Genomic DNA, 27,483 nt, shown 5'->3' with positions numbered 1-27,483 from the left:
CGAAATTCGCGAGTTTACCAGCCAGGCGGCCTAGGGAACAAAGCTGTTACACAGAATCTGGTAGCCCTGCTAGAAGTACTTGGAAACCTCCTCCCAGAGGGGAGCAACAGAAGCAGGCCGTGAAAAGTGTGTGTGTGATGGCGGGTGGTGGTGGTGAGAGTTTCTAACCTGTCTTGAACCGATGACCCCCTAGTCAGAAGTAAATTGCACCCCCAAAGTCTTCTTGGCTGTCTTTTGGTCTTGCTGCGATGTCCCTGCTGATAACGGACCCTTTCAAGATCTTGAAAGTTGGACAAGGACTTTGCATAGCTCAGAAAAGTACACACACAGGCGTACCCCACGTACACAGGGGCTTTGTTGATCCCTCTGCTTTTCCTGATATTTTTTACGGTAGGAAAAATGTTCTGGGTTTGGAGCCACGGCAGGCAAGAGTGACAAGAACGCGCTCTATTCCCCCAAACGGATTTTTTTAGGTGCTTATACAGGCAGTCCTCGACTTACAGCCCCAACTGAGCCCAATTTTTTGTGTGTGTGTTTGTGGCTAAGCGAGACAGTTGTTCAGTTGGTTTTGTTCCCCGTTTTAGGACCTTTCTTGCCTTAGTTGTAAAAGGGAATGACTGCGGCCGTTAAGTTAGCAACATGGTTGTTAAGTGAATCCGGCTTCCTCATCGACTCTGCTGGTCACAAGAGGGGATAACGTGACCCCAGGACGCTACAATGGTCACAATTACGAGTCATGTGCAAGGTTGACTCAGCCTTCCATCCTTCCCGGGATCGGTAAAATGAGGACCCAGATTGTTGGGGGCCATAGGCTGACTCTGTAAAACCACTTAGAGAGAGGTGCAAAGCACTGCAAAGCGGTATATAAGTCTAAGTGCTATTGCTATTGTAAGGATAACTTTGCCCACTGCCAGCAGTTCGATCCTGACCAGCTCAAGGTTGACTCAGCCTTCCATCCTTCCCGAGATCGGTAAATGAGATTTTACCAGATTTTGGGGGGCAAGAGGCTGACTCTGTAAACCGCTTGGCTGTAAAGCACTGCGTAGCAATACCTAAGTCTTAAGTGCTGCTGCTATTACTTTATGCACAAAAGTGGAAGGGCGGTTTGATTCCCACAATGAACGAATGGCTGCAAAAGTTGATGGAATTAGCAGAGATGGCTAAATTGGCTGTTGTGGTTCAAAGAAAAAACAACAACACAATTTTGTTTCTACTTGGAAACTGCTTCTGGACTTTGGGGGAAAAATAAAACTTTGATTTTGGGTTTTACCAATTAGATAGGTTTGTAGTTAAATGCAGTGGTGAGATTCAATTTTTTTTTACTACCGGTTCTGTTTGCGTGGCTTGGTGGGCGTGGCAGGGGAAGGTTACTGTAAATTCCCCATTCCCACCCCACTAACCTGCTTTCCAGCTCCATTCTCCTGTGCAGGGCAACAAAAGAAGACCCAGCCAATCAGCTGGGACTTGGGAGGCAGAGAATAGAAGGGGGTGGGGCCAGTCAGAGGCAGTATTTGCCGGTTCTCCGAACTACTCAAGATTTCCACTACTGGTTCTACAGAACTGGTCAGAACCTGCTGAATACCACCTCTGGACTATCCATTATCTGGGTTTTGTGTTGTTTTTTACTTGTTTTGGTGAATGTTTGACTCATTGCAAACGTAAGGCTTTACATCTTGATATCTATAAAAAGCTCAACTGCTATTTATTAAGCTGTGCATATCTTGCAAAAGAGGATTTGTCTTGGCAGGCTGAAAAAAATTATAAAATTTGAAATCTGTCATGCTTTGGAAATTAATTTCAAATAATTCTGAGGAGCAGCAGGGGGTGCTGTTGGTTTTCAGATGCAAATCCTTTTTATAAAAAAACAACAACTATTAACCTGCTCAGTTTTCTGAACATTTTTAAGACAAGCCCATGATTGCTAAGGCAAGTTAGGGCATATATATATATAGTTTGCAGTGGTAAACCGCAGTGTGAAGATTTGTATATACAGAATATTTTATTTGGTTGAATAGGCTCCATATTTATAAACTGTTCATTAAAAAATTAATAATATTGGCCACCGGCAGCAGAAGACTATTTCTGCTTTCAAGCAGCCAAATAAATTTTATTTTATTTTTTTCCCAATTTTAAATGTTTTTATTAAATTATAGAATAAAATACAAAATACGAAAGCAAATAATAGGACACAATGGAGAGGAACATTCCAACATTCATTTGAGATACCTTGATGCATTCTAGATAATATTTCCAGGGTTAAATACCAGTGATACTTATAAAACTTTTCTTTTAAATTATTGTTTAATGTGGATTTTAAACCTTTCGTCCATATACTGTATTTTTCCATTGTTCAAGCATCACATTATATCCAGAATTCTTTACCCACTGAATCATACAATGTTTTTACATGTTCACGCTTTCCAGATTCAGTTTCAGAAATGTTTTATAAAGCAATAATATATTCATCACTGCTGCACAGTATGATTTCCAATTAAAAAATATAATTTTAATTTCTATTCACAAATCTTACTGTTATTTGAAATCAAAAGTGAATGGATGGATTATTTGCAAGTTCTCCTAATAGTTCAAAACTCATATTATTGCAAATAGAAAATAGAGCACTTGAGTCTATTTTAATTTTTGTTTTATTTATTTGCTTAATTTGTATGCTTCCAAATCCAGAAAGCTCTTATGTGGCAATTAAAGGATGAGACAAAGCTACTTCGTAATGTTCATACGCAGTGACTCAAAGTATCTTTTTATCAAGACAAATGGATTATTTGAGATTTCTCTGTTACTGTTCTTTTTTTTATATAATTAATCTATTATTATTATTCTTGTTTTATTTCTCCAAGAAAAAAAAATAATGCAAGAAAGGATTTCCTAGCCATGTCCACCTTTGTCCATGTTCACCAGTAAAATCTAATCTGTAGTCCTATAGACTGGAGTTGGGTATGTCTAGTCTAATGAAAAGAAGGACTAGGGGAGACAGGATAGCAGTCTTCCAATATCTGGGGGGCTGGTCCCAAAGAAGAGGGAGTCAAGCTATTCTCCAAAGCACCCGAGGGCAGGACAAGAAGCAATGGATGGAAACTAAGCAAGGAGAGAAGCAACTTAGAACTAAGGAGAAATTTCCTAACAGTGAGAACAATTAATCAATTTGCCTCCAGAAGTTGTAGGTGCTTCATCACTGGAGGTTTAACAACAATTTGTCTGAAATGGTACAGGGCAGTGGTAGCTAACCTTCTTGGGCTCCTGTGCGAAAAATTGTGTGCCCGCTGACGCGCGCACACTCACATGCCAGCACCCAGAAGGCAATGTGTGCCCCCCACGCCCCCTGCACATGTACGCGCAATCCCACCGCCGCCCCCCTTCCTGCACTGCGCCTCACACGCACATGCGCAGTGAGGTAAGTTTGCCTGCGGCTCGTGTGCCGGCACAAATGGCTCTATGTGCCACCTGTGGCACGCGTGCCATTGGTTCGCCATCACGGTTGTAGGGTTTCCTGCCTGAGCAGGGGGTTGGACTACATGACCTCCAAGGTCCCTTCCAACTTGATCATTCTATTCTATTCTATTCTGTTCTATTCTATTCTATTCTATTCTATTCTATTCTATTTTATATTCTACTCCATTCTATTCTATTCTCAATAAAGATTCTGTCCTATCATATCCTATTCTCAATAAAGATTCTATCCTGTTCTATCCTATCTTATCCTATCCTATCCTAAATATCCTGTCCTGTCCTATCCCATCCCATCCTATTCTTAATACCGTGTTTCTCATAAAATAAGGCTGGGTCTCCCCAGGCCAGACCTTTTCCGGGCACCCTGCCAAAGTCCCAGGGCAGCCGACCTCCCTTTACCTGCTGCCGCCGCTGGTTTGGGGAGCGGTGGGGGAGCGCCAGGGAGGGAAGAGGAGGCAGCAGAGCTCGGCTACCCTTAGAAGGGAGATCGGGCGGGCTCCTGAAAGGAGACGCGGGAGCGGTTATCGTAGGAATGCGGCGGGGAAGCGGGGTGAGTGTGAAAGGGTCGCCGCGGCGGCACAGGAGGGCGGGAGGGAGCTGGAGCGAAGAAGGGCAGGAGAGAAGCTAAACTGTCCTTTCTATTGCTCTGGTGAGGGCCGAATATTTGCAGGGGCTGGTTGGAAAGGCCTAATTTTAGTATGAACCTTGAGTTGTAGTGGGGGAAGCTGAACGGCGAAGGCACTCTGCACATGATCCGAGGCAATCCTGCCACCGCTCACGGGTGGCGTTGCTAACAGTTGGGGGGAGTCTGTTAACTTCAGCGACGCCTCCTTTTCTCTCTCTCTCTCTCTGAGCGCCTGAAAGAGCGCCCGTCATGAACCAATTAACCAACGCCAGCCTCGGAATCCCTTATTTCGGCATAATTCGGGACGAGAGAGGAGCCGTAAAACCAGGGACTTGGCGATGAGGTGCAGGTTCTTTTTTTTTTTTTTTTGATTGAGTTCAATCACGAGACATTTCTTTTTTCTTTTTTATAAAATTTTTATTAATTTTCAATAAACAAACATACACAAACAAAACACAAAACATAAAAACATAAAACTTCTTTTTGGAAAGCGGCTTAATCCTGGGTTACATCTTTTTTTACAGACATAAATTCGAATTCATGCTCACTTTATGTACCATTTCATATCTTATTTACCATTCTACATTTTATATATAGCTTCTCCCCTCTTTTCACTCTTTTCACTCTCTTAATTCTGTTTTATTTATTTCATCTCAATTTAAATCATTATGTTTATGTCTTTTGTCTGTTTTGTTTCAATTATCTATTATCTTTTCTCATTAACACAAAATTTCTCCTGTAATCACTGATTGAAGTATGATGCCTTTATATCTTTCCCCTAAGTTTAACACTTAAAATAATATATAATTTTCATTCTGATTCTGCTTAGTACATTCCAAAGCTACGTACATTCTGCTTAGTACATTCTAAAGCTATATTTTAAAATAAAAAAGAATAATAAGTTTATAATATAATTAAAACAATAATCCATAGCAAATTAAACTCTATCGTTAAGTCTTAAGCATTTTACACATTCCTGTTAATATTTTATCCCATTTTATAATCATATAATATTCCAATTTTCTAACATTATTTCAAATACAAATACAATACAGTCTTATGTACTTTGGCAGAATCTCTTTTTTAATTATATTTTTTACCCATTATCTCTGAATAAATCCTGTTTCTTTACATCTTGTTTCAAACCTTTGTAACTTCTTTTCCCTTCCTTTCTTCTCCAATCTAGCCTTTTTACCCCCGTCTCTTGATTTCCACCCTCTTAATCTCCACCCTCTTCTGTATTCCTCTTTTCTGTTGCTTTCTGACATTGTATCGATTTTTCACCTTATTTTTCCCTTTTTTGGTTGTTTTTTTAAGTCTTAAATTCTCCATTCTCTTTCCCCTCTTTCCCTTTTCTTCCCCAGCTAGAGTTGCTTGTTCATTAAAGATGGCTTCTTCTTCATCCCAATCTTCTTGTTCTTGTAGTTTCTGGTAGGTAGAAATCGCCATTTCTAAGAAATGGAAAACAGATCCAGAAGAGCCCTTTCCTTCTTGTTCCTCTTCTTTTAGCTTTTTAAATTCCATTTTCAGTTCATCAACAAGTAATGCCATTGTGAAAAAAAATTTAAACAACCCAAATGTTTTTAGTCTTTCAAATAATAATTTCCAAAAGTCCCAAAGTCACCAAGCAATCCAAATACACACAGACTGTTTCATTTAGCACTTTCTTCTTTTTATACTTTCTCTTCCTGGGGTTACAGTTCAGTTTGCAAAGTTCCAATTAAAATATATCTTTTAGAAGTTTTGTCACAATTTAGCTCTAGTCTTATAAATTCCAAGCAGCCTCCTCCAGCAAAGTTTTAATATTAATTCTTTTCCTCTCCCTTCCCACTTATAGCAAAAAAAAAGTCCCCCCCCAATGTTTAGAAATCTTTGTCCCCTTGGCTTTAATTTTCCAATTTAATTACCTGCTGATGCCAAAAACGGGTTTTTCCAATTTCTCACCCATCTGCTATCACCATAAGGAAGGAGTGAGAAAAAACAAACTTTCCCTTTTTACTTTCGTTTGCCGCTTTTTCCAAGTCTTCTTTGGGAGCGATGTATCTTTAATAAAATTTAAATTCCAGGGTATGTAAATGTTACTTGTTATCCCGGTCAGCCAAAAACTTTCACTTCTCAGCTTGCTCCTGCGCATTCTTATCCGGATGAAAGCTTCTCTGTGGCGGCCATTGCTGACCGCCGCTCCACCGCTTTTGGAAAAGGGAGTTAAGCCAGCTGAGGAGGGGGGTTGCGATTCCCCCGGATCCCTGCCAGATCTCCCCTATCTTCAGTTACCTCTACGGGGTAACTATAGCCCCCAAATCCGGCTGGATCGGGGGCACTCCAGCGGCAAGCGCAGCAGAAACTGCACGATCGCGGATTCCTGCCACCGCCGAAGCCTTGCAAACCGGAAGTCAATCACGAGACATTTCTTGATTTCATTGGACGTCGAAGGCGTTCAGAAAAACTTTTGAAAAACTTGTGGGTCTAACTTTGAGAAGCAATGAGTTTGGTCCTCTCAAATGGCGGAGGTTAGGGATGGTCTTTGGAGACCTCCCCTCTCTTTTAGCTGAGGGAGACCTGGGCGATTTTAGGCTAAAAGCTGCTCCGGAGAGATTGATCAGAGAATGGGCAAGAAAGCAAAACAAGAATACATTTGGGCTAAGGCGTTTTCTCCCATTCCCTCTGTCGCAATCTCACAATTTTCATCCAGACACAGATAAGCGTGTGCTTTCTCTCCTGCCCCGCTGGTAGATTCAAAGACAACTAATGCGAGCTCCCCTCACGAGGCCGTTTCTATCGGCTGATGGAAGCTCCCCAAAGGCAGAGTCGGCAGCCGCTTCTACCGGCCGATAGAAGCCGCTGGTCACTCTGCCTTTGGGGAGCTTCTATTGGCTGATGTTCTATCGGTAGTAGATCAGGGTATTCTAGCCTAGGCTACCTGCATGGCGCTCCTAAAGGCAAGTTTTCTCCCCCCCTTCCCTTCCCCCCCATTTCTCTTCACCTCGTGTAGTTCTAACGAACGATGTGAGAAATGGTGGGGAAACGCATGGCTTAAATAGGCCTAAATTTTTGGGGCGGGGCTTAATTTCACCTCATGCCTAGAAATCATGCTGGGCCTTCCTATTGGTGGAGGCCGTATTGTTGGAGAAACACGGTATTCTATCCTATCCTATCCTTAATATCCTATTCTATCCCATGCCATCCCACCAATGGTAGTATGCTAGCGGTTTGGACCGGTTGAGCTGAACCGGTAGTAAACAAAAAACAAAAAAAAAACAGCCTCTGACGAATCAGCTGAAAGGAGAAAGAAGACAAAAGTGCAGGATCGGCCCTCCAATTCGCCCCTGCACTTTTCTTTAACCTCAATTGATTGGCACTGCAGGCCTAGGCTGGTGTGGGGAAAGCTGTGCGCCGGCGTTAGGCAAAGCGCGCCCACCAAGCCACGCCCACCGAACCAGCGGTAAAACAATTTGAATCCCACCACTGCATCCCACCCCATCCCACCCCTAATGGGATGATCCAGAGTATCTCAGAAATATAACAAAAACCAAAAGTCCTTTAATGCCTTCAACTTGGCTTCACTGTTTAATTGTTCACAGTGGAGGAGTAAAACTATTTTCAAAATAACATTTCAAAGGCAAGAAACACAGTTCACATTCAAAGAGCCGATAACGAAGCAAAAACCAAAAACAAACTGCGCTGAATAAAGTTCCACGACAGGCCAGGATAGATAATTGCCAACTTCAGGAAGATAACCAGGTACAGTCCGTTGGAAGAACGCCAACCAAGATAAACCTTCTTTAGGAATAGAATTCTAAATTGTTTCCAGCATCTGTTAGCACGCAGGTCCAACCTGCAACCCATGAAGAGGATCAAGGCCCTTTCCTCCCAAGTAGACCACATTTTACCCTGATCCTCTCCTCCCTGCGTGCCCTAGGATGGAGAGGGGATGGGCCTGGGTCCTCCTCTGACTGCTCAGCCGGCCTCTGCCCTTCCCCAGCCTCCTCCACCACCTCTGGAGCCACCCTTCCACTCCCTGTTGGCTGTTCCTCCTCTTCCTCAGAGTCAGTCTCCACCAGGGGCATGACACCTATCCTTATTCTATTCTTTGGTCTAGATGGGATTGCAGGGGCAGGGGCAGGGAGGGTCAACCTGGGTCCTATAGGATTAGATAAAGAAAGGGACTGAGCCCATCTTGGTCAGACCCAAAAAGAATGGGAAAAGGGTGCTGTCTCCATTTTTCGGTAAAGTTCGTTTTTTTCCCAATAAATCAGCTCCTTCCTTCCTTCCTTCCTTCCTTCCTTCCTTCCTTCCTTCCTTCCTTCCTTCCTTCCTTCCTTCCTTCCTTCCTTCCTTCCTTCCTTCCCAGCTTGGCAACGGACTCCTATTATGACGGTCGCAGTATTCCAGGTGTCAGCTTTGGAAGCCGTATTGACACGGGACACTTCCACACTGCCACATTCTTGACTTGAGCCTGGGAAAATGGGAGGGGGGGAATTTCTTGGAGTGTCTGTGGTTAGATACAATAGCATTCTTCTGCTAAGTCAAGGTCATGTTATTTCTGCACCTGGGTGAGGGGAAGTCTCAAGTGGGGATGAATGGTGATTGGGGCCATGGGATGCGGTGATGGGTGCAGGGAGTGGATTTGTAGTTTTATTTATTGCAAGGAAGCCCGGAACTTTCCCCAGCGTACTATCCAAATAAAACCGAACTTTTGAGAAGATGCCTGTCTTGGAGTTATTGGTTGGAGTGAGGTTTTCTGGAACGCTGACATCAGGCTCATGGGATCCCCTCTTGCAACCTTCTGACCAATGGGGAAGCCCAATTCACTTAACAACCACATTTCTAATTTAACAACTGCAGCGATTCACTTAACCACTGTGGCAAGAAAAGATTGTTCAATGGGACGAAGCTCACTTCACGCAGCGCCTCGCTTAGCCAGGAAAAGCTTGGGGCTCCATTTGGGTCGTAAGCTGAGGACTAGCTCTGGTGCAGAAAAAATATTATCCAGAGGAATTAGCTTTGGGTCGCCGACCTTCAGCTGCGCATTTATCTTTTCTCTTGAAATGAGCTCTCTTTAAAGCAGCGATTGTGATGTTTCTTAGAAAAGGAGACAAAAGTGAGGAGGAGGAGGATAAAGCCACCACGCAACCCTCTGTGCTTCTATTCCCCTTTTGATCCCGCACAACGGATGCGTATTGTTGCCAGCCTGGTGTTTGTTGACAATCTCCCCTTTAATTGATGTTTTTCTTTCTCTTCTGCTCTTATGCTAACAAATGCCTTTCTCGAAGCAAGGCTACACACAACAGGCCCCGTTTTTGAAACTACGCAGATGTTGGTTTTAGAGATCCTCTTTTGTCCTCAGATTCGCAGGGCATGTATTTCCCTTAACCATAATTAAAAGCATATTTATTCAGTTAAAAAGACTTGTCATCCCGTTTCGGGAGACGGGAAGAAGAATGGAGAGAGGAGAGAGAGAGAAAGACAGAGAAACTGGCGGTTGGGTGGTTTTGAGCCGAGCTGCATGTATGTTCACAGTTAAAAGGGTGCTTCGTGCTTTGGGATGGGCGCGATCTTTCATCGGGAAACAATGCCTGTTTTATAAAGTTGACCTTTGCATGGATGGCAGCCCAAATTGGTTTGAGAGATTCAAAGAGAATGGATAGCGTTCAGTAAGGACCGCCCATCTGCTCACCTTTAACAGAATAACATAATTGGAAGGGACCTTGGAGGTCTTCTAGTCCCACCCCCTGCTCAAGCAGGAGACTGTATACCTTTTCCGACAAGTGGCTCTCCAATCTTTTCTTAAAAACCTCCAGTGATGGAGCACCCACAGCTTCTGGTGGCAAGTTGTTCCACTGATTAATGGTCCTCCTTAGTTCTACTGTAGGTTGCTTCTCCCTTTGATTAGGTTTCCTTCCGTTGCTTCTTGTCCTGTTTTCAGGTGCTTCGCAGAATAGAACAGAACAGAATAGCAGAGTTGGAAGGGACCTTGGAGGTCTTCTAGTCCAACCCCCTGCCCAGGCAGGAAACCTTATGCTGTTTCAGACCAATGGTTATCCAATCTCTTCTTAAAAGCCTTAAGAACAATTTCTGGTGGCGAGTCGTTCCACTGATTAATAGTTCTCACTAGCAAGAAATTCCTCCTTCGTTCTAGGTTGCTTCTCTCCTTGATTAGTTTCTATCAGTTGCTTCTTGTCTTGCCTTCTGGTGTTTTGGAGAATGGGTTGACCCCCTCTTCCTTGTGGCAACCCCTGAAATATTGGAACACTGCTGTCAGGTCACCCCCCTAGCCCTTCTCTTCACTAGACTAGACATACCCAATTCCTGCAACCTTTAATCCTCTTTGGGGCTCTTCTCTACACTCTTTCCAGAGTCTCAACCAGAGGTGGGTATTCAGCAGGTTCTGACCAGTTCTGGAGAACCAGTAGCGGAAATTTTGAGTAGTTTGGAGAACCGGCAAATCCCACCTCTGACTGGACATTTTACAGTATCCTTCCTCTGCCACACCCACCAAGCCCCACCCACAGAATCGGTAGTGAAAAAAATTTGAATCCCACCACTGGTCTCAACATCTTTTTTATATGATGGCAACCAAAACTGGATGCCGGATTCCAAGTGTGGCCTTACCAAGTAGTATTAATGCTTCACATGAGCTTGATTCTATCCCTTTGATAATGCAGCCTTAAAACCGTGTTGTCTTTTTTGGCAGCTGCAGCACACTACTGGCTCGTATTCATTTGACTACCTTTGTAAAAGTAGTCCTTGATTTACAACCATGATTCGGAACGGAATCTTGGTTCTTGAGCCCAGCGGTTAAAGCGAGATGTCACATGGCTTTTTTGGTTCGTGACCAAAATCCAGACACTCCCATTTGTGGTCATTGAGCAGTCTCCCAGGTCATTAAGTGGGCATTGCAAAAGAGCTACCTGCCGGAAGGATTTCAGCTTCACAGGTGGGTGAGTCAATCTGGCAGGCAGCTCTTTTGAGAGGAAAAGGGCTGCCTGCCGGAAGGATTTCAGCTTCACAGGTGGGTGAGTCAATCTGGCAGGCAGCTCTTTTGAGAGGAAAAGAGCTGCCTGCCGGAAGGATTTCAGCTTCACACGGAGCTGAAATCCTTTGGTAGGCTGCTTTTTCAACCAGCCTTTAGAGACCCCCATAAGGAGCCCTCTAAGCAGGCAGAAGCCACTTTCAAGCTTCCCTGCCAGCTTCCCCATTGTCTTTCTGGCAGAGAAAATTGCAAATACAGGTGACTGTATAACCATTCGTTTTCAACTGCACTGAAAAAAGTGACTTATGGCTGCTTTTCACACTTACGGCTGTTGCAGCATCCCCATGGTCATATGATCAAAATATGCAATGATGGTTGCGGGGGGTCACGTGAACCCCTTTTGCGACCTTATGACAAGCCAACGTAATGGGAAAACTAGGTTCACCGAACAACTGTGTTACTAACCGAGCAGCTGCAGTGATTCACTTCATAACTTGGCAAGAAAGGTTGTCAAAACTCACTTAAGCAACTGTCTTGCTAAGCAGATCTGGGGCTCAGTTGTGGTTATAACTTGAGGACTACTTGCAGCTGTCACAAAACTGCAGGTGTTTTGTGTTTGACAACCTGTGCTAAGTGCAAACAGGTTGCCAAGCACCCAGATCACAATATTTGTGACCACAGGGGTATGTTTTGTGACAGCCAGAAGCGTTTTACGGGCTGTAAATCACAGGCCGTAAATCACCCTTTCTGAGGCCCGTTGTAATTTCAGACGTCATTAAACAGGGGGTTGTAAGTCAAGGAGTGCCTGTATGTACATTGCAGTAGCCCCCCAAATACATTTCAAGGTATTCGTGGACTGTTCCCTCCCCTGTTGACTTGGTGACCTAAATCTGTGCTAAATATTTATGACAAGTGAATAGACCAAGAAAGGAAAATGAAGAACTACCGTATATGCCGGCGTATAAGACGACCCGGCGTATAAGACGACCCCCCAACATTTCCACTCAAAATATAGTTTGTTATATACTCGCCCCCTCTTCTGCACGCCTTCCACTTTTGCACTTTTTTTTTTTTGAGGCACTTTTGTGCACCGTGGAAACGAATCCCGTGAAGCCGAAAGGAGCAGCCAGCCTTCTCCCAGCTCCCAAGGAAACGAGGCTCGCACCGCCCGGGCTCCGCTGAGGTATCCGGCTGGGGCTGTCAGGAGTTGTTACCGCTGGCGCGGCTCCAGTCCCGCGTTGCCTCGGGAAGGGAAAGGCAAAAAGGAAGAGCCGCGGCGGCGCTTTGCAATGGCAGCAGCGGCTCCTGGTTTTGCCTTTCCTTCCCGAGGCAACGCGGGACTGGAGCCGCGCCAGCGGTAACAACTTCTGACAGCCCCAGCCGGATACCTCAGCGGAGCTCGGGCGGTGCGAGCCTCGTTTCCTTGGGAGCTGGGAGAAGGCTGGCTGCTCCTTTCGGCTTCACGGGATTCGCTTCCACGGTGCGCAAAAGTGCCTCAGCCGCGGCAGCCGCAGTGCTTCCCAATTACTATTTGCCGGCGTATAAGACGACCCGGCATATAAGACGACCCCCCCAATGGGAGGCATCTTTTTCAGGGCAAAAAAGTCGTCTTATACGCCGGCAAATACGTTAGGTAAAACTTGATTTATCCAGTCACCTACAAAGGTGATTTTAACTAAGTCAATTGCTATTTAGTTTTGATGGAATTTCTGATTACCATGTTAAATCCTTCCTCCTAAGCACACACACACACGTGTGTGTGTGTGTGTGTGTGTGTGTGTGTGTGTGTATTTCCTTTCTGTTGGGTCATGAAACGCTTGGAAAAAATAACTAAGCTCAGAGAGCACCAAGGTGTTCCCAGTCCTCTTCCTCCTCCTCTTCTTCCTCCTCCACCACCACCACTACCACCTGCTCCTCCTCCACCTCCACCTCATCCTCACAAACCCCATTCCCTTCTAGCACTGATGATGTTACCTAGTTGGGTAGTGAAACTCCTCCCCCTCCCCCTCCAAACCTCACTCCTTTCCAGCACGTTGCCTAGTTGGGTCATGAAACATCTCTTTTTTTAAAGAAAGTCAAGGTCAGAGGGCACCAAGGACCCCTCATGTCAACACTGAGCAACAAATATTCTCCTGCAACTGGTAAAACTGTCCCTACGGACAGAAGGCAACAAAGATTCAGGTCAAAGCCCTGTTAATTAGTGCCACCCAAATGCCAACGCTCTCATCATCTTTTCTCTCCGAGAAACAAGGGCCGGTTGCACGCAGGAAGGGATCCCGCGGTCCCCCAAGGCAAGGAAAGGTAAATAGTAAACGGAGAAGCGTGAAACAAACACTCGGGGTATCAAGAACCAGCTGTGACAAGCATCTTGCTTAATGCGCCTGCCTGTTGTGGTGGAACAGGTATTGCTTACCCCCCTCACAAAGAGAGCTGAGGGATTTCAGTTACACATTTCCCGGAGAATGGCAGCCTAGCGACAATCAAAGGAGACCAGGCTTTGGGGCTGGGCAAGCTCACCGCCGGGTGCGACGAAGGGGAAAAAAAAAATTGTGGATTTGTGTTACCTTCTGCCACCTGACCCTCATCTGATGCTGGGCTGCCGTTGATTGATGTTCTGAATGAAGCCTTTGAAGGGAGTCCCGGCTTAATTAAAATGTTTGCTTGGTTAGCGGTGATCTGCAAAGCTCTCGATAAATATTGAATTGGGTTCATCTGCTGGTGACTGCCAGGGGATAAACAGATGCTTTGTGCTGCTTAATCAAGAAGCCCAGGCTATTATTTTTTGATATTATAAAGGGAGGCTTTTCAATCAGGCCACTTTCAGGATCTCGGCCGGGTGTGCTTGTGTGAGTTTTCGCAGAGCCGGCACTCTCAGTGAACCAGTTGTTTGTTTCCTGTCATGTGTAGCTTGGGGGCTTGGAGAAAGAATTGTCTCGATAAAGGAGAATATTTGTAGCTCAGCAGGAGGGGTTCTTAGTGCTCCCTGAGCTTGCTTGTTTTCTTGCAGACGTTTCATGACCCAACTAGGTAACATTATCAGTGCTAGAAGGGGGAAGAAGGAGGAGGAGAATTGTGAGGCCCTTGATGCTCTCTGAGCTTGGTTGTTTTCTCGCAGACATTTCATGACCCAACTGGATAACATCATCAGCGCTAGGGTAGTATGAAATGTCTTTGACTTTTTTTAAGTACAGGTAGTCCCCGAGTTACAGCCATCCATTTAGTGACCGTTTAAAGTTACAGCAACATTGAAAAAGAAGGTGACTTACAATCAGTCCTGACGCGATCAAAATTCTGGCACTTGGTAATTGACCCACACTTATGACATTTGCAGTGTCTTGGGGTCACGCGATCCCCTTTTGCAACCTTTCCGGCTGGCTTCTGACAAGTGAAATCAGTGGGTGAAGCCAGATTTACTTAATGACTGCATGATTCACTTAACATCTGCAGTGATTCGCTTAACAACCATAGCAAAAAGGGCGTAAAGTGGGGTGTGACTCATTTGCCTGTCTTAGTAATGGAAATTTGGGGTTCAATTGTGTCATAAGTCAAAGACTACCTGTAAATATATATGAAGAGAGAGAGAGAGAGAGAGAGAGAATCTTTTGTTTAAAGAGTATGCAAACGTGCCTGTTGATGTACGACATCTAGCTGGAGGAAATTGCAGTTTTCTGTCTCTGCAGGGTATGATAACTTTTGCTCTGTTGTATGTCCAGGTCTTGATTTTTGAGTGATGTTGGGAAACTGCCAGATAGGCTGGAAGGAGGGGTCAAGCAAGGGCCTAGCGTAGCATCCTTGTGCAGCTGCAAGAGGCATAAACCTGACCTTCCCAAAGGCCTATGAAGAAGCCTTATCTGGTCATTCCGACTGTTGGCGTTTCTATGGGCCAGGTGGTCTCTCCGCATCTTCCAATCTTGCACTGTTTCTTTGAGTTGTTCTGTTCTCTGACTGGTGTCCAGCCACCCTGTTCTTCAATGGCCTTGTTTCCTTTTTCCGCTAACTCTTCCCAACACAATCGCTTTCTCCGGTGAATTTCCCCGCATAACATGGTCAACATAAGTGAGGCTCAATTTTCTGATTTCTCCTTCCAGTGACGTGTTTGGTGTTATGCGCTCCAATGCTTGCTTGTTGGTCACCTTTTGTTTTTTCCAAAAAAGTTTTTTATTTTATATCTACAATAATTCCATTCCATTTCAACCATGTGTTGACTAAGAACATATTTTGTGCGCTTACAATTATAGTGAATACATTTCTTACCAATATATCAATAATCACAGTTTTTTTATACATCTTATCTAATATATTTGTTTTTTTTAACAATCTTACCTTATTGCTTTATATTTTCATCTAATTCATCTAATTTGTTTTATTTTCTAACCATTGATAAAATAAACCCCATACCATATAATATTCCGTTTCTTCTTTTTCGTTAATTACCAATGTTAATCTATTCATTTCTGCACATTCAACTATTTTCTCAATTACTTTTCCCTCTATCACTATCTTATCACTTTTCCAATTCTGAGCAAATACAATTCTAGCTGCTGTTAATGCATGTATGATTAAATATGTTTTTTCTTTACTGTAACCTTCGGGTACCATTCCTAATAAAAAATATCTCAGGTTTTAAAACTATGTGTTGTTTAATCATTTTTTTCCAACCATGTGTGTTATTTTTCTCTAATATCTTTTAGTTTCTATGGTACTATGTTCCCAGTATTTGATGACACTTCCAGCATTTGGCTGATTTATATTTCAATGTTTTTGCTTATTTTGCTGGTGCAAAGTGCCACCTTTAGAACATCTTATACAAGATGTTGGTCACCTTTGCTGTTCAAGGAATACACAGGTGGCTTCTCCAGCGCCACAGCTCAAACAAGTCAATTTTCCTCCTGTCTTTCTCTTAGCTTCTATAAAAAAAATACTTTTGCTTGTCCCTTGTTCAGGGTCCTTTTCTTGGAAAGCAGGTACCCAATGATCTTGCAATAAAGCAGTCTTCTGTTTAGTGTGGGCTTCTCACTTCAGCAGAGGGGGACAAAACCACCACATTAACACAGGCTTTCTGTGTTTCGTGGCATGCGTCTTTCCCAGCTTCCCAAGATAATATCATTAATTGCACATGAGATCTTTTGCAGGTAAAACCGTGGCTTCTTCCTTAGGAAATTGCCAGACTTAGGCAACTGATCCATTTGCTAAATTAGACAGTGGATGCCTTTAGGCTTATTCTGCAATTTTAGGCAGGGATTTTTGCCAACACTGCCTGAAAAGGCTGTTGTTTGGGTCGGGGGTGTGTGTGTGTTTCCTCCACGCCTGGTGGATACAGGTAGTCTTTAATATACGGCCACAAAAAAAACCACCAGAACTCAAAACGAGCTGATTTTCTTCCTGCCTTGCTTTTTCAGGGCCCAGTTTTCACAACCATAGGTAGCTATGGGGAACACAACAGAGCAGAATCACCTACATTTATGAGCCTCAGTGGCGCAGTGGTTAGAGTGCATTACTGCAGGCCACCTCTGCTGACTGCCGGCTGACTGCAGTTTGGCAGTTCGAATCTCACCAGGCTTAAAGTTGACTCAGCCTCTCATCCTTCCGAGGTGGGTAAAATGAGGAGCCAGATTGTTGGGGGGCAATATGCTGATTCTGTAAACCGCTTAGTGAGGGCTGTGAAGCACTATAAAGCAGTATATAAGTTTAAGTGCTATTGCTATTTGATTGGCTTCAGGAAAAGGTTCCTTAGGCTGACGGAAGTATTTGAAGAATGGAACGGAACAGAACAGAGCAGAACTTTATTGTCACTTTAAAAGTCACATCAATTAAAAAGCAGAGAGGACCTACGGAAAGCTATAAAGAACGAAAACTGGATGGAAGCAACAGAGCAGCTGATGAAAGCTGGGAAATATTGGAAATAGTTAAATAGACAGCGCATGGGTACCACAAGATCTGAAAAGTGGGGCTATCCAATGGCTTCTGCTCTTTGTGTTTGTGGTGACATGTGGACCACAACACACACATGTATACCTGCCCTTTGTGCCCCAATCTATCTACACTTGAGGATCTCATGGCAACATGACAGAACACAATTAATGTTGCTAGCTTCTGGGCAAGATCTGTAACTTGTACATATTTTAATCTTGTGTATTTAACATTTCGTGTCGTATAGTATGCCTTATTTTAATTGTGGTGCTTCTGACATGAATAAACAAGCAAACCAGCTGATGTCCTTTCCCCCCTTCCCTATTCCTCCATTACAGGTAGTCCTCAACTTACAACCAGAATGGAGCCCAACATTTCTGTGGTTAAGTGAAACATTTGCTCAGCAAGTTTTGCCTCGTTGTACTTTCTTGCCGCTGCTGTTAAGTGAATCACCGCAGTAGATAACATCGGTAACCCAATTGTTAAGTGAAAATCCGGCTTCCTCAGTGACTTTACTGGTCAGAAGGTCGCAAAAGGGAATCACGTGATCTTGGGACACTGCAACCATCATAAATACGAACCACTTGCTGAGCATCTGAATTTTGATCACGTGACCACGGGGATGCTGCAAAGGTCGTAACTCTGAAAAATGGTCCTAAGTCACCTTTTTTCAGTGCCCTTGTAACTCTGAATGGTCTGTCAGGGCTCTGGCAGTTACCCCAATTAAATAATTGGTCTCGAGCCAAACTTCCAAAACTTCAAAAGGATTTGAGACACACAATTCATTGTCACCCTTGACCCTGGTTTTCCCCTACCCCCTGGGTGTATCATAATTCATATTCTCCAATGGGACACTTCCATAGCCAAGAGTCATCAGTCATGTTCTCCAGTTAGAATTTTGCGCAGCAGAAACTTCGGTCACCTAGGTACTATCTATGAAGACATTTATGGAATGCACTTTCGGTTTTGTAAGCTGCCGCACTGCTCCCCCCCTCCCTTTCTGTTGGCAACTCTAAAAAGACCAGAGAAATATTTTATGAGTTGACACAGTCACTAAGTGAACTGTTGTAAGTCGAGGGCTGCCTGTATTTCCTGAAACCGTCTGCCTCATAGACTGTTTCCTAACTAGTCCCCCTTCTCTAGGTGTTCCCTGTTGAGTCAAACGCACCTACCAAGCATTCCATCAACAGGCGCTTTCTCCTAGATCTGTCCGCTCGTGTGCCCGGCCACGTGCCCCTAGCGATACCTTTCCTCCCTCTTTCCTGGGGGAAAAAAAAGCCAACAGGAGCGTCGACTGTAATATCACGCGGCCTGTTTTGCGTTCCAATTTTTCTGTTCGACTGCAGAGCCGAGGCCAAGATAGCGGGGTATGTAATGGACACCCTCCGTCAGCTGTTTTCCTCCTCGCCGGCAGACAAGAGGCCGATTCATAAGGCTCCTTTTTATCCTTGGGAGGGTGAATAAGTAATTATTCAATATCGAGAAGAGCGGCTATTTGGAAGCCTCTATTGAATGTGGCAGGATGGACATAATGAAACCTGCCATTTCTGGCGACCCGAGAGAGGAATGTAACAATTCTAGCGTGGCTGGTAACTTTATCCAGATGGACGTTTCTTTGGCACGTCAACCGGCCTTTTCTCCCGCTGACTGGCAGCTCCTGAAGGGGTTGCATTGACGTGCCTTCTATCCTGCATTGTCATTTTTTTAACGGCAGACAAGCTCCAGTGGGAGCGGACCGTAATTTGAACCCGCTTTTCTATAGAGCCAAGGCGAAGAGATAGTTGATCCTGACTATTGTAGCATAACGCGCCCGGTGACTTAGAATTTGCTTACGGGGGGGAGGGGGGATAATCTTACTGATTGCAATTAAGAGGATGGGTGGGGGGAGTTGAATTTGGACAGGAATATTTATTTATTTATTTTTATTTATTTTGTCAAGTGATTATAAGATAACAGGTATAAGTATAAACATAGTTATGACTACATGAACCGGATACATATAAGAAAAATAAAAGAAATAAAAGAAACAATAGGACAGGGACGGTAGGCACGTTGGTGCGCTTATGCACGCCCCCTACAGACCTCTTAGGAAAGGGGTGAGGTCAATAGTAGACAGTCTAAGGTTAAAGTTTTTGGGGTTTGGGGAAGAAACCACAGAGTCAGGTAGAGTATTCCAGACATTGACCACTCTGTTGCTGAAGTCGTATTTCCTGCAATCAAGTTTGGTGCGGTTTACCTTGAGTTTGTATCTATTGTGTGCTCTTGTATTGTTATGGTTGAAGCTGAAGTATTCATTGACAGGTAGGACATTGCAATATATAATTTTATATACTATACTTAGATCAGACCGAAGGCGGCGTAATTCTAGGTTTTCTAGGTCTAGAATTTCAAGTCTGGTGGCATAAGGTATTCTGCAACGAGTAGAGGATGGAGCGGATACTGTGTGTCTCCTTCTCTGTGTCAATGTGACACTCAGACATGGAGTCTTAGTGGACAACCAGCTAAATATGAGCCAGCAGTGTGCAATAGCCGCCAAAAAGCCAACGCAATCCTAAATTGCATTAACAGAGAGATACAATTGAGATCAAGCAAGGTACTAATACCACTCTATAAAGCCTTAGTAAGACTTAGTAACACCAAGAATACTGCAACCAGTTTTGGTCACCGCACTATAAAAAAGATGTTGAGACTCTAGAAAAAGTACAGAGAAGAGCAACCAGGATGATTAGGGGACTGGAGACTAAAACATGAAGAACTGTTACAGGAACTGGGAATGGCTAGTTTAGTAAAGAGAAGGACCAGGGGAGACATGATAGCATCTTCCAATATTTGAGGGGCTGCCACAGAGAGGAAAGGGTCAAGCTATTTTCTAAAGCACCCGAAGGTCAGACAAGGAATAGTGGATGGAAACTGAACAAGGAGAGATTTAACCTGGAAACAAGGAGAAACTTTCTGGCTGTGAGAACAATCAACCCATGGAACAGAAGTTGCCTTCAGAAGTTGTGGGAGCTTCATCACTTGAGACTTTTAAGGAGAGATTGGACTGCCATTTGTCAGAAATGGTGTAGAGTGTCCCGCTTGGGCGGGGGCTTGGACTAGATGACCTACAAGGTCCCTTCCAACTCTGATGATCTGTTATCTATTTTTTTTTAATGCCAGGAAGATGATGTCGGCTCCCTGTCATTGTCACTGTTGTTCTTGGCCTTGTCAAGATCACAGATCAGAGTGAATGCTAGAATCTGTGACCTGGTTCTAAATGTTCATAAAAGAGATCATTGTAGATTTTAGAAAGATCCGGCATGGTCCTACTCCGCTCAGTATCAAGGATGCAGCTGTGGAGGTGGTCAACAGTATTAAGTATCTGGGGGTACAGATAACTAAATGCTGAATGTGTTATATAAAAATGCTGAATGTGTTAAACCGCTTCACGGTGCTTTACTGCGCTCTCTCAAGCGGTTTACAGAGTCAGGCCTCTTGCCCCCAACAATTTGGGTCCTCATTTTACCCACCTTGGAAGGATGGAAGGCTGAGTCCACCTTGAGCCTGGTGGGATTTGAACTGCCAAATTGCAGTCAGTCGGCAGAAGTAACCTGCAGTACTGCATTCTAACCACTGTGCCATCCCTGTGTCAGGGCTCCGACAATCCACCCCAATTCAAAACTTATGTCTCTAGCCGCATCTCTCAGAGTTAAAAAAAGAAAAAAAAAAAGATTTATTAGGAGTGACCATGTCGGCGTTACCTGGGTGCAGCTGACACTAAGACACATCGTTCATCTCACCCTTGACCCTGGTCTCCCCCCACCCCCTGGATGTATATTCTCCAATGGGACACATCCATAGTCAAGAGTCATCAATCATGCTCTCCAGAAATAATCTTGCACACCAGAAGCTTCGACCACCTAGCAATTATCTTATGAAAGTATTTAAGGTGTGCATTGCTTCCCCCACTCCCTTTCTGCTGACAACTCTAAAAAAAACCAGAGAGATATTTTTGAGTTGACGCCCAGCTCGTGAAGACCGGCTGGATGACTTTGAGCCAGGCATTAAGAGATAGTGAGTTCTAGTCCTACCTTAATCATGAAAGCAAGCTGGATGACTTGGGGTGTTTTTTTTTTTATATGGAGGTGGTTAGTTTGTGGGGGGGGGGGGAATCATTTTTTAAAAAATTTTTTAATGGAGGTTTTTTTTCAAAAATTGGACATAACTAAACCAACAAAAAAAACATACTTAACCATCATCTTCTTTTAATGACCCCATAAACCTTTGCAGGGTGGAGTCAGGCTACTGAATGGAGCTGAGTGCTTACTGGCCGGATGCCCTTCCTGTCGCCAATGCAGAGTTTTGTTCAGCAGATATATATTCTCAGTGTGCCCAGAGAGAGAAATACCTGTCTCTTCCTAGGATCAAACTCACAGCCTCCTGATTGTGAGGCGAGAGCTCTACCTCTAGGCCACTGCACCGCTCCCACGTTTCACGCTTAATGAAATGTTGAGTTGAAATGTTAATTCCTGTTTGAAAAATTGCAATCAGATTAAAAAGGAACTTTTTCTAGAAGGGGGAAAAAGATTGCCAAATTAATATCTGTCAGAGTCTATTCTTGAACTAGAAGAGAGCTTAGGAACAAGGTCAACCAATGAGAGCTGAGTTGGGGGCTGAATCTGGGCGTGGTTTATCTCAGGTCTGTGCTCAGCTCTAAAGTGAAAAAGAAACTAGCTTGCTTGCAAAAACTTATATCTGTTCTGAGCCCTCTGAGTGGCTGCTTGTGTTTTTCCTTATGTTACGTTGAAAGAATCTGTTAGGAATATAAGTCACCTAACAGGTATTTGGGTTAGAAATATATAAACCAGGATAGACATTTTAAAACTGTATCTTTAAGAAAATGCAAAACTGTAATTAGGTGTGGTTTCTCAAATGGCCATAAGATGGAGCCAGAAACCTGGTTAGTCTGAGTCTCAGAAGAGAGTGTAAGTGTATCTCTGTTTCCTTCTGTTGGAAAGTATTGCCGTTCCTCCATTTCTTCTAATTGACTGATATTACTGGATTTAATGTAAATCTGTTACTGAACGGTTTTTTTGACACTGGACTTTGATATTTGGATTATCCCTGGATTGAAAACTGACTGATTTAACTTGTGAATGATTTTGGATTGCTTGTTTGGACTTTGCTTAACGTTTCTGGAAGTAAAAAACCTACATTTACTGTACAGTGTATCTGTGTGCTGTGTGTGTATTATTCAAACACTCCTCTCAAATACGTCTCCCTGAATGCGCTCATTCTCCTAACGGGGAATTACCTCAACAGAATCTACACATGGTCTTGTAAACTTTACTCATGTCAATATGTTTATAAAGAACTTAATGATCCTGCTGAATCGGTCATCTGTGTGTTTTCTGGATTTGAATTTCTGCTGCAAACTCTTAACAATACCTTTAATGGGATGTTGTTTTTCCCTAATTTGCAGCCTTCCAGTCCCTGCATGACGTGTTCCTGCTCCGCCATCGAGCAAAATGCCTCAAATGCCGCTGAGGCCAAGAAGGAGAATGGAGGGAAGTCCCCCATCCCCAAAATATTTTTTGGCACCCGAACTCACAAGCAAATAGCTCAGATTGTGAAGGAGCTGCACAGGACGGGCTACTCAAGCGTCCGCATGACCATTCTGTCAAGTAGGGAGCATTCCTGCGTCCATCCGAGGATCTCCCGAGGCAGCAACAAGAATGAAAAATGCGCTGAGTTGCTGGAAGGAAAAGAGGTGAGTGGTTTCAGGACAATAGAACTGGAAGGGATCTCGGAGGTCTTCTAGTCCAACCCGCTGCTGAAGCAGGAGACCCTATACAGGTAGTTCCGGTCCTGGTATCACGTGATCCCCTTTTGTGACCTTCTGACAGGCAAAGTCAAATGGGGAAGCTGCATTCACTTAATAACTGTCTTACTAATATAACGACTGCCGTGATTCGCTCGACCACTGTGGTAAGAAAAGTCGTAACACGGGGCAAGACTCACCTAACAAATTTCTCACTTGTCAACGTATATTTTGGGTTCAGTTGTGCTTGTGAGTTAAGGACTGTCTGTAATCCCTTTTTTTCCAGTGCCGTTGTCAGGTCTCTGGCATCCATCCCCATTCAAATCATGAGTCTAGCCGCATGTCAGCCTTCAAGATCTTCTACCTTTGCTTCACATCTTTCGGCTGCCATAAGTAACGGGGGGAGGAGGGGGGACAAGTATGGGAAGCGAGCTGGAGGTGGTCCACACTGGCATTGTATAAATTGAGGAGGAGGGAGAGTACATTCTTGCTTAGGTTTCTATTTCTCGCTTAGCTTTCTTTTCTCTGCGCAGCTGCAAACTTTTATCAAAGTATGCCAAGGTCAACGGACAGAGGCCTCATCACCACCTGAAGTTGTCCACATGATCATATTCACAACTTTTAATTGGAAGAATCATTTGAACTATTGGGGGTGGGATCATTTCCATCACTTTGTATATGTGATTTACACGCCTAATTCTTCAGATTCAGAATTCTATTGCAGCTACCACTTTTATTTCCAGTAAAAGATATCTTTTCTCTAACTAAAAGAGTCTAAGGATTTCTTTCTTGGATTTTGAATGGAGCACAGTCTGACACCGCATCTCTCAGAGTTACAACCCCCCCCCCTCAAGATTTATTAGGAGTGAACATGCCGGCGCTACCTGGGAGCAGCCGACCCTGAGACACATCATTCATTTCCTCCTTGACCCTGGTTTTCCTCCCCATCCTCCAGATGTATATTCTCCAATGGGACACATCCATAGCCAAGAGTCATCAATCGTGCTCTCCAGTAATAATCTTGCGCGCCAACAGCTTTGGCCGCCTAGCAATTATCTATGAAAGCATTTAAGGAATGCACTACTCCCCCCGCTCCCTTCCTGCTGTCAACTCTAAAAGACCAGAGAATTTTTTTTTTTTTTTGAGTTGACAGCCGTTCTAACTTCGTACGGTCACTAAAGGAATGGTTGCGACTTGAGGACGACTTGTACATGAAGGTGCGTGGTTGTTCTTTAAACTTCCTCAATTGTCTGCTTTCAGGGCGTGTCTTGTTCCTTTTATCATGGAGCCCACAGGCTTACTGAGTATCTCTCCATACCGTCTGCGGATAAAAAACATCAGGCTTGGGATTTAGAAGAGCTGGTGAGCTTGGGAAAGAAATTCCGATCCTGCGCCTACTTTGCAGCACGTGAGCTCATGGTGTGCGCCGAGATTGTGTTCTGCCCTTACAACTACCTTTTGGACTCCCAGATAAGACAAAGTGTGAGTACAAATATCTTCTATTGCAGGGGTTCCCCAAAAACAGGGGGTGCTTGCGAGATAATATTCCAAGGGGTGCCAAAACTTGGGTTTAGAAGTTTCAAAATTATAGTGTATATGTATAATTATATGTTGCAAACTATCCTAAAAATACGGGTTCCAGGTGTAGCTATAAAAGAAGAGACTGACCTCATGATCTCTGGAACTTAAATATATATTATCCACTTAGCTTTCCTTAGCCTCTGCTAACATCGTCAGAGTGTTAAAAACTACCTAGAAAACCTAGAACTACGCCGCCTTCGGTCCGATCTAAGTATAGTATATAAAATCATACATTGCAATGTCCTACCTGTCAATGAATACTTCAGCTTCAATCATAACAATACAAGAGCAGATACAAACTCAAGGTTAATCGCACCAAACTTGATTGCAGGAAATACGACTTCAGCAACAGAGTGGTCAATGTCTGGAATATTCCACCTGACTCTGTGGTTTCTTCCCCAAACCCCAAAAACTTTAATCTTAGATTGCCTACTATTGACCTCACCCCTTTCCTAAGAGGTCTGTAGGGATGTGCATAAGTGCATCAATGTGCCTACCATCCCTGTCCTATTGAAACTTTTTATTTTTCTTATATGTATCCATTTCATGTATTCATAACTATATATACTTATACCTGTTATCTGATAATCGCTTGACAAATCAATTTAGCCATGTCTGAAGTAAAAATGATAGAGCTAATCACAGGTTGGAGGTGGGTGGATGGGCCTATTACGCGCACAATGGCTAAATTGAACAATGATGCATAAAGGTGAATATCTCTCCAATGGTAGTTTTTCTCATTTTTTTTTTTTTTTTTTTTTTTTTTTTTTTTTAAATAATTTTGTTTTTTTTTTTTTTTTTTTTTTTTTTTTTTTTTTGGTTGTGGGGGGGTTGTTTGGTTTTTTTTTTTTTTTTTGGGTTGTTGGTTTTGTTTAATGGGGGGGGAAAAATCTGGTTTTTGTGTATAATTAATTTTTTTTTTTATTTTTTCCTTTTTTTTTTTTTTTTTTTTTTTTTTTTTTTATTTTTGGGGGGGGGTTTTTTTTTTTTTTTTTTTTTTAAAAAATGTTGGGGCTTTTTTTTTGGGGGGGGCGTTTTTTTTGGAGAAAAGGGTTTTTTCTGAGTTTCAGGATTCCGGCAGTTAACCCCAATTAAATCATGAGTCTCGAGCCAATCTTCTAAAACTTCAAAAGGATTTATTGGGAGTTAACATGTCCGGCACTGCCTGGGTGTAACCAACTCTGAGAAACATTGTCACCCTTGACCCTGGTTTTCTCCCACCCCCTGGGTGTATCATAATTCATATTCTCCAATGGGACACATTCATAGCCAAGAGACATCAATCATGCTCTCCAGTTAGATGTTTGCATGGCAGAAACTTCAGTCACCTAGTTACTATCTTTGAAAAACTATTTATGGAATGCACTTTTGGTTTCCAAGCTGCTGCACTGCTATTTCAAAACCCCTTCCCCCACCTTTCTCTTGGCAACTCTAAAAAGACCATAGAAATACTTCATGAGTTGACACTGATGATGTTAGCAGAGGCTAACAAAAGTTAAGTAGATCATATAGTTTTAAGTTCCGGAGATCGTGATGTCTATCTCTTCTTTTATAATTATATGTACATAATTATTTTTTAAGGGGTACAAGAATATATCAGAGACATTCTAGGGGTGCGGGCTATAGAAAAGGTTGGGATCCCATATTCTATTGATTATCGGACAATGTCAGAAAACTTGGATAAACGTGTTCCTGTAGTCGCAAGAAAGTACTGTGTGCCCCGCACAGCTGTGTAAAACCATGGAAGGTAGAACTAACACAATGCTTATAAGGACTCATTGCAAGAGTCACTTCCAGCCTTAGAACATAAAATACAGGGAGTCCTTGACTTACGACCACAATAGAGCCCAAAATTACTATTGGGTAAGTGAGATATTTGTTAAGTCAGTTTTGCCCCGTTTTACGACCTTTCTTGCCACAGTTGTTAAGTGAATCACTGCCATTGTTAAGTTAGTAACACGGTTGTTAAGTGAATCTGGCTTCCCCATTGACTTTGTTCATCAGAAGGTCGCAAAAGGAGGAGGCAGCTGCTTTTGCTGATTGATAAACTGATCGATCTCAACCTTTGCAGATGGAAATTGAGTTGAAAGACCAGGTGCTGATTTTAGACGAAGCTCACAATATCGAGGACTGTGCCCGAGAGTCGGCCAGCTACAGCGTGACGGAAGAACAGCTCAAGTTGGCTCGAGAGGAGCTGGACGCTATGGTGAACAACCACATTAGACCAAACGACCACCAGCCTTTGCGTGCTGTGTGCTACAGTCTGACAAAGTAAGTGACGGCCACTGAGCAGCAGTGTAGCGAAAATGAGCTTCTGGACTTTGAGGCAGAAATGATCGTGTTGCTGGTGGTCATCTAAACTTAATTTGGAAATATCTAGTCACCTTAGGCAGGAAAGCAGGCTGGGTGACCTTTGGCCAATCACCAGGAGACTGTGAGTTCTAGTCCTACCTTAGGCTTGAAAGCTTTCTGGGTAACTTTTGGTCAATTACCAGGAGGCTGAATTTAGTTCCCGCCTTAGGCATAAAAGCTGATTGGGTGGCTTTGGGCCAATCACCAAGAGATGGTGAGTTCTAGTCCCACCTTAGCCATGAAAACCAACTGGGTGGCTTTGGGCCCATCACCAAGAGATGGTGAGTTCTAGCCCGCCTTGGCATGAAAGCCAACTGGGTGACTTTGGGCCAATCACCAAGAGATAGTGAGTTCTAGCCCGCCTTGGCATGAAAGCCAACTGGGTGGCTTTGGGCCCATCACCAAGAGATGGTGAGTTCTAGCCCCGCCTTGGCATGAAAGCCAACTGGGTGGCTTTGGGCCCATCACCAAGAGATGGTGAGTTCTAGCCCGCCTTGGCATGAAAGCCAACTGGGTGACTTTGGGCCCATCACCAAGAGATGGTGAGTTCTAGCCCGCCTTGGCATGAAAGCCAACTGGGTGACTTTGGGCCAATCACCAAGAGATAGTGAGTTCTAATCCCACCTAGCCATGAAACCAACTGGGTGGCTTTGGGCCAATCACCAAGAGATGGTGAGTTCAGCCCGCCTTGGCATGAAAGCCAACTGGGTGACTTTGGGCCAATCACCAAGAGATAGTGAGTTCTAGTCCCACCTTAGCCATGAAAACCAACTGGGT

General features: G+C 43.7%; 1 protein-coding gene across 2 annotated transcripts in view; it reads left to right on the top strand.

Moving 5' to 3' along the window:
• Positions 1 to 27,483, top strand: part of BRIP1 (BRCA1 interacting DNA helicase 1) — a 108,327-nt gene that overhangs the window by 16,012 nt on the left and 64,832 nt on the right. For both annotated transcript variants that reach the window (XM_087956252.1, XM_087956249.1), the window contains exons 7-9: positions 22,435 to 22,722; positions 24,034 to 24,255; positions 26,426 to 26,625. In XM_087956252.1, coding sequence (XP_087812378.1) covers positions 22,435 to 22,722; positions 24,034 to 24,255; positions 26,426 to 26,625 — 710 coding nt within the window. The remainder of the gene's footprint in view (positions 1 to 22,434; positions 22,723 to 24,033; positions 24,256 to 26,425; positions 26,626 to 27,483) is intronic.

Source organism: Notechis scutatus, chromosome 1 (assembly GCF_049901735.1).
Source record: "Notechis scutatus isolate UNSWTSFEM ecotype Mainland chromosome 1, rNotScu1.2, whole genome shotgun sequence".
NCBI lineage: Eukaryota > Metazoa > Chordata > Lepidosauria > Squamata > Elapidae > Notechis > Notechis scutatus.
This window is presented reverse-complemented; position numbering and strand designations above follow the sequence as displayed.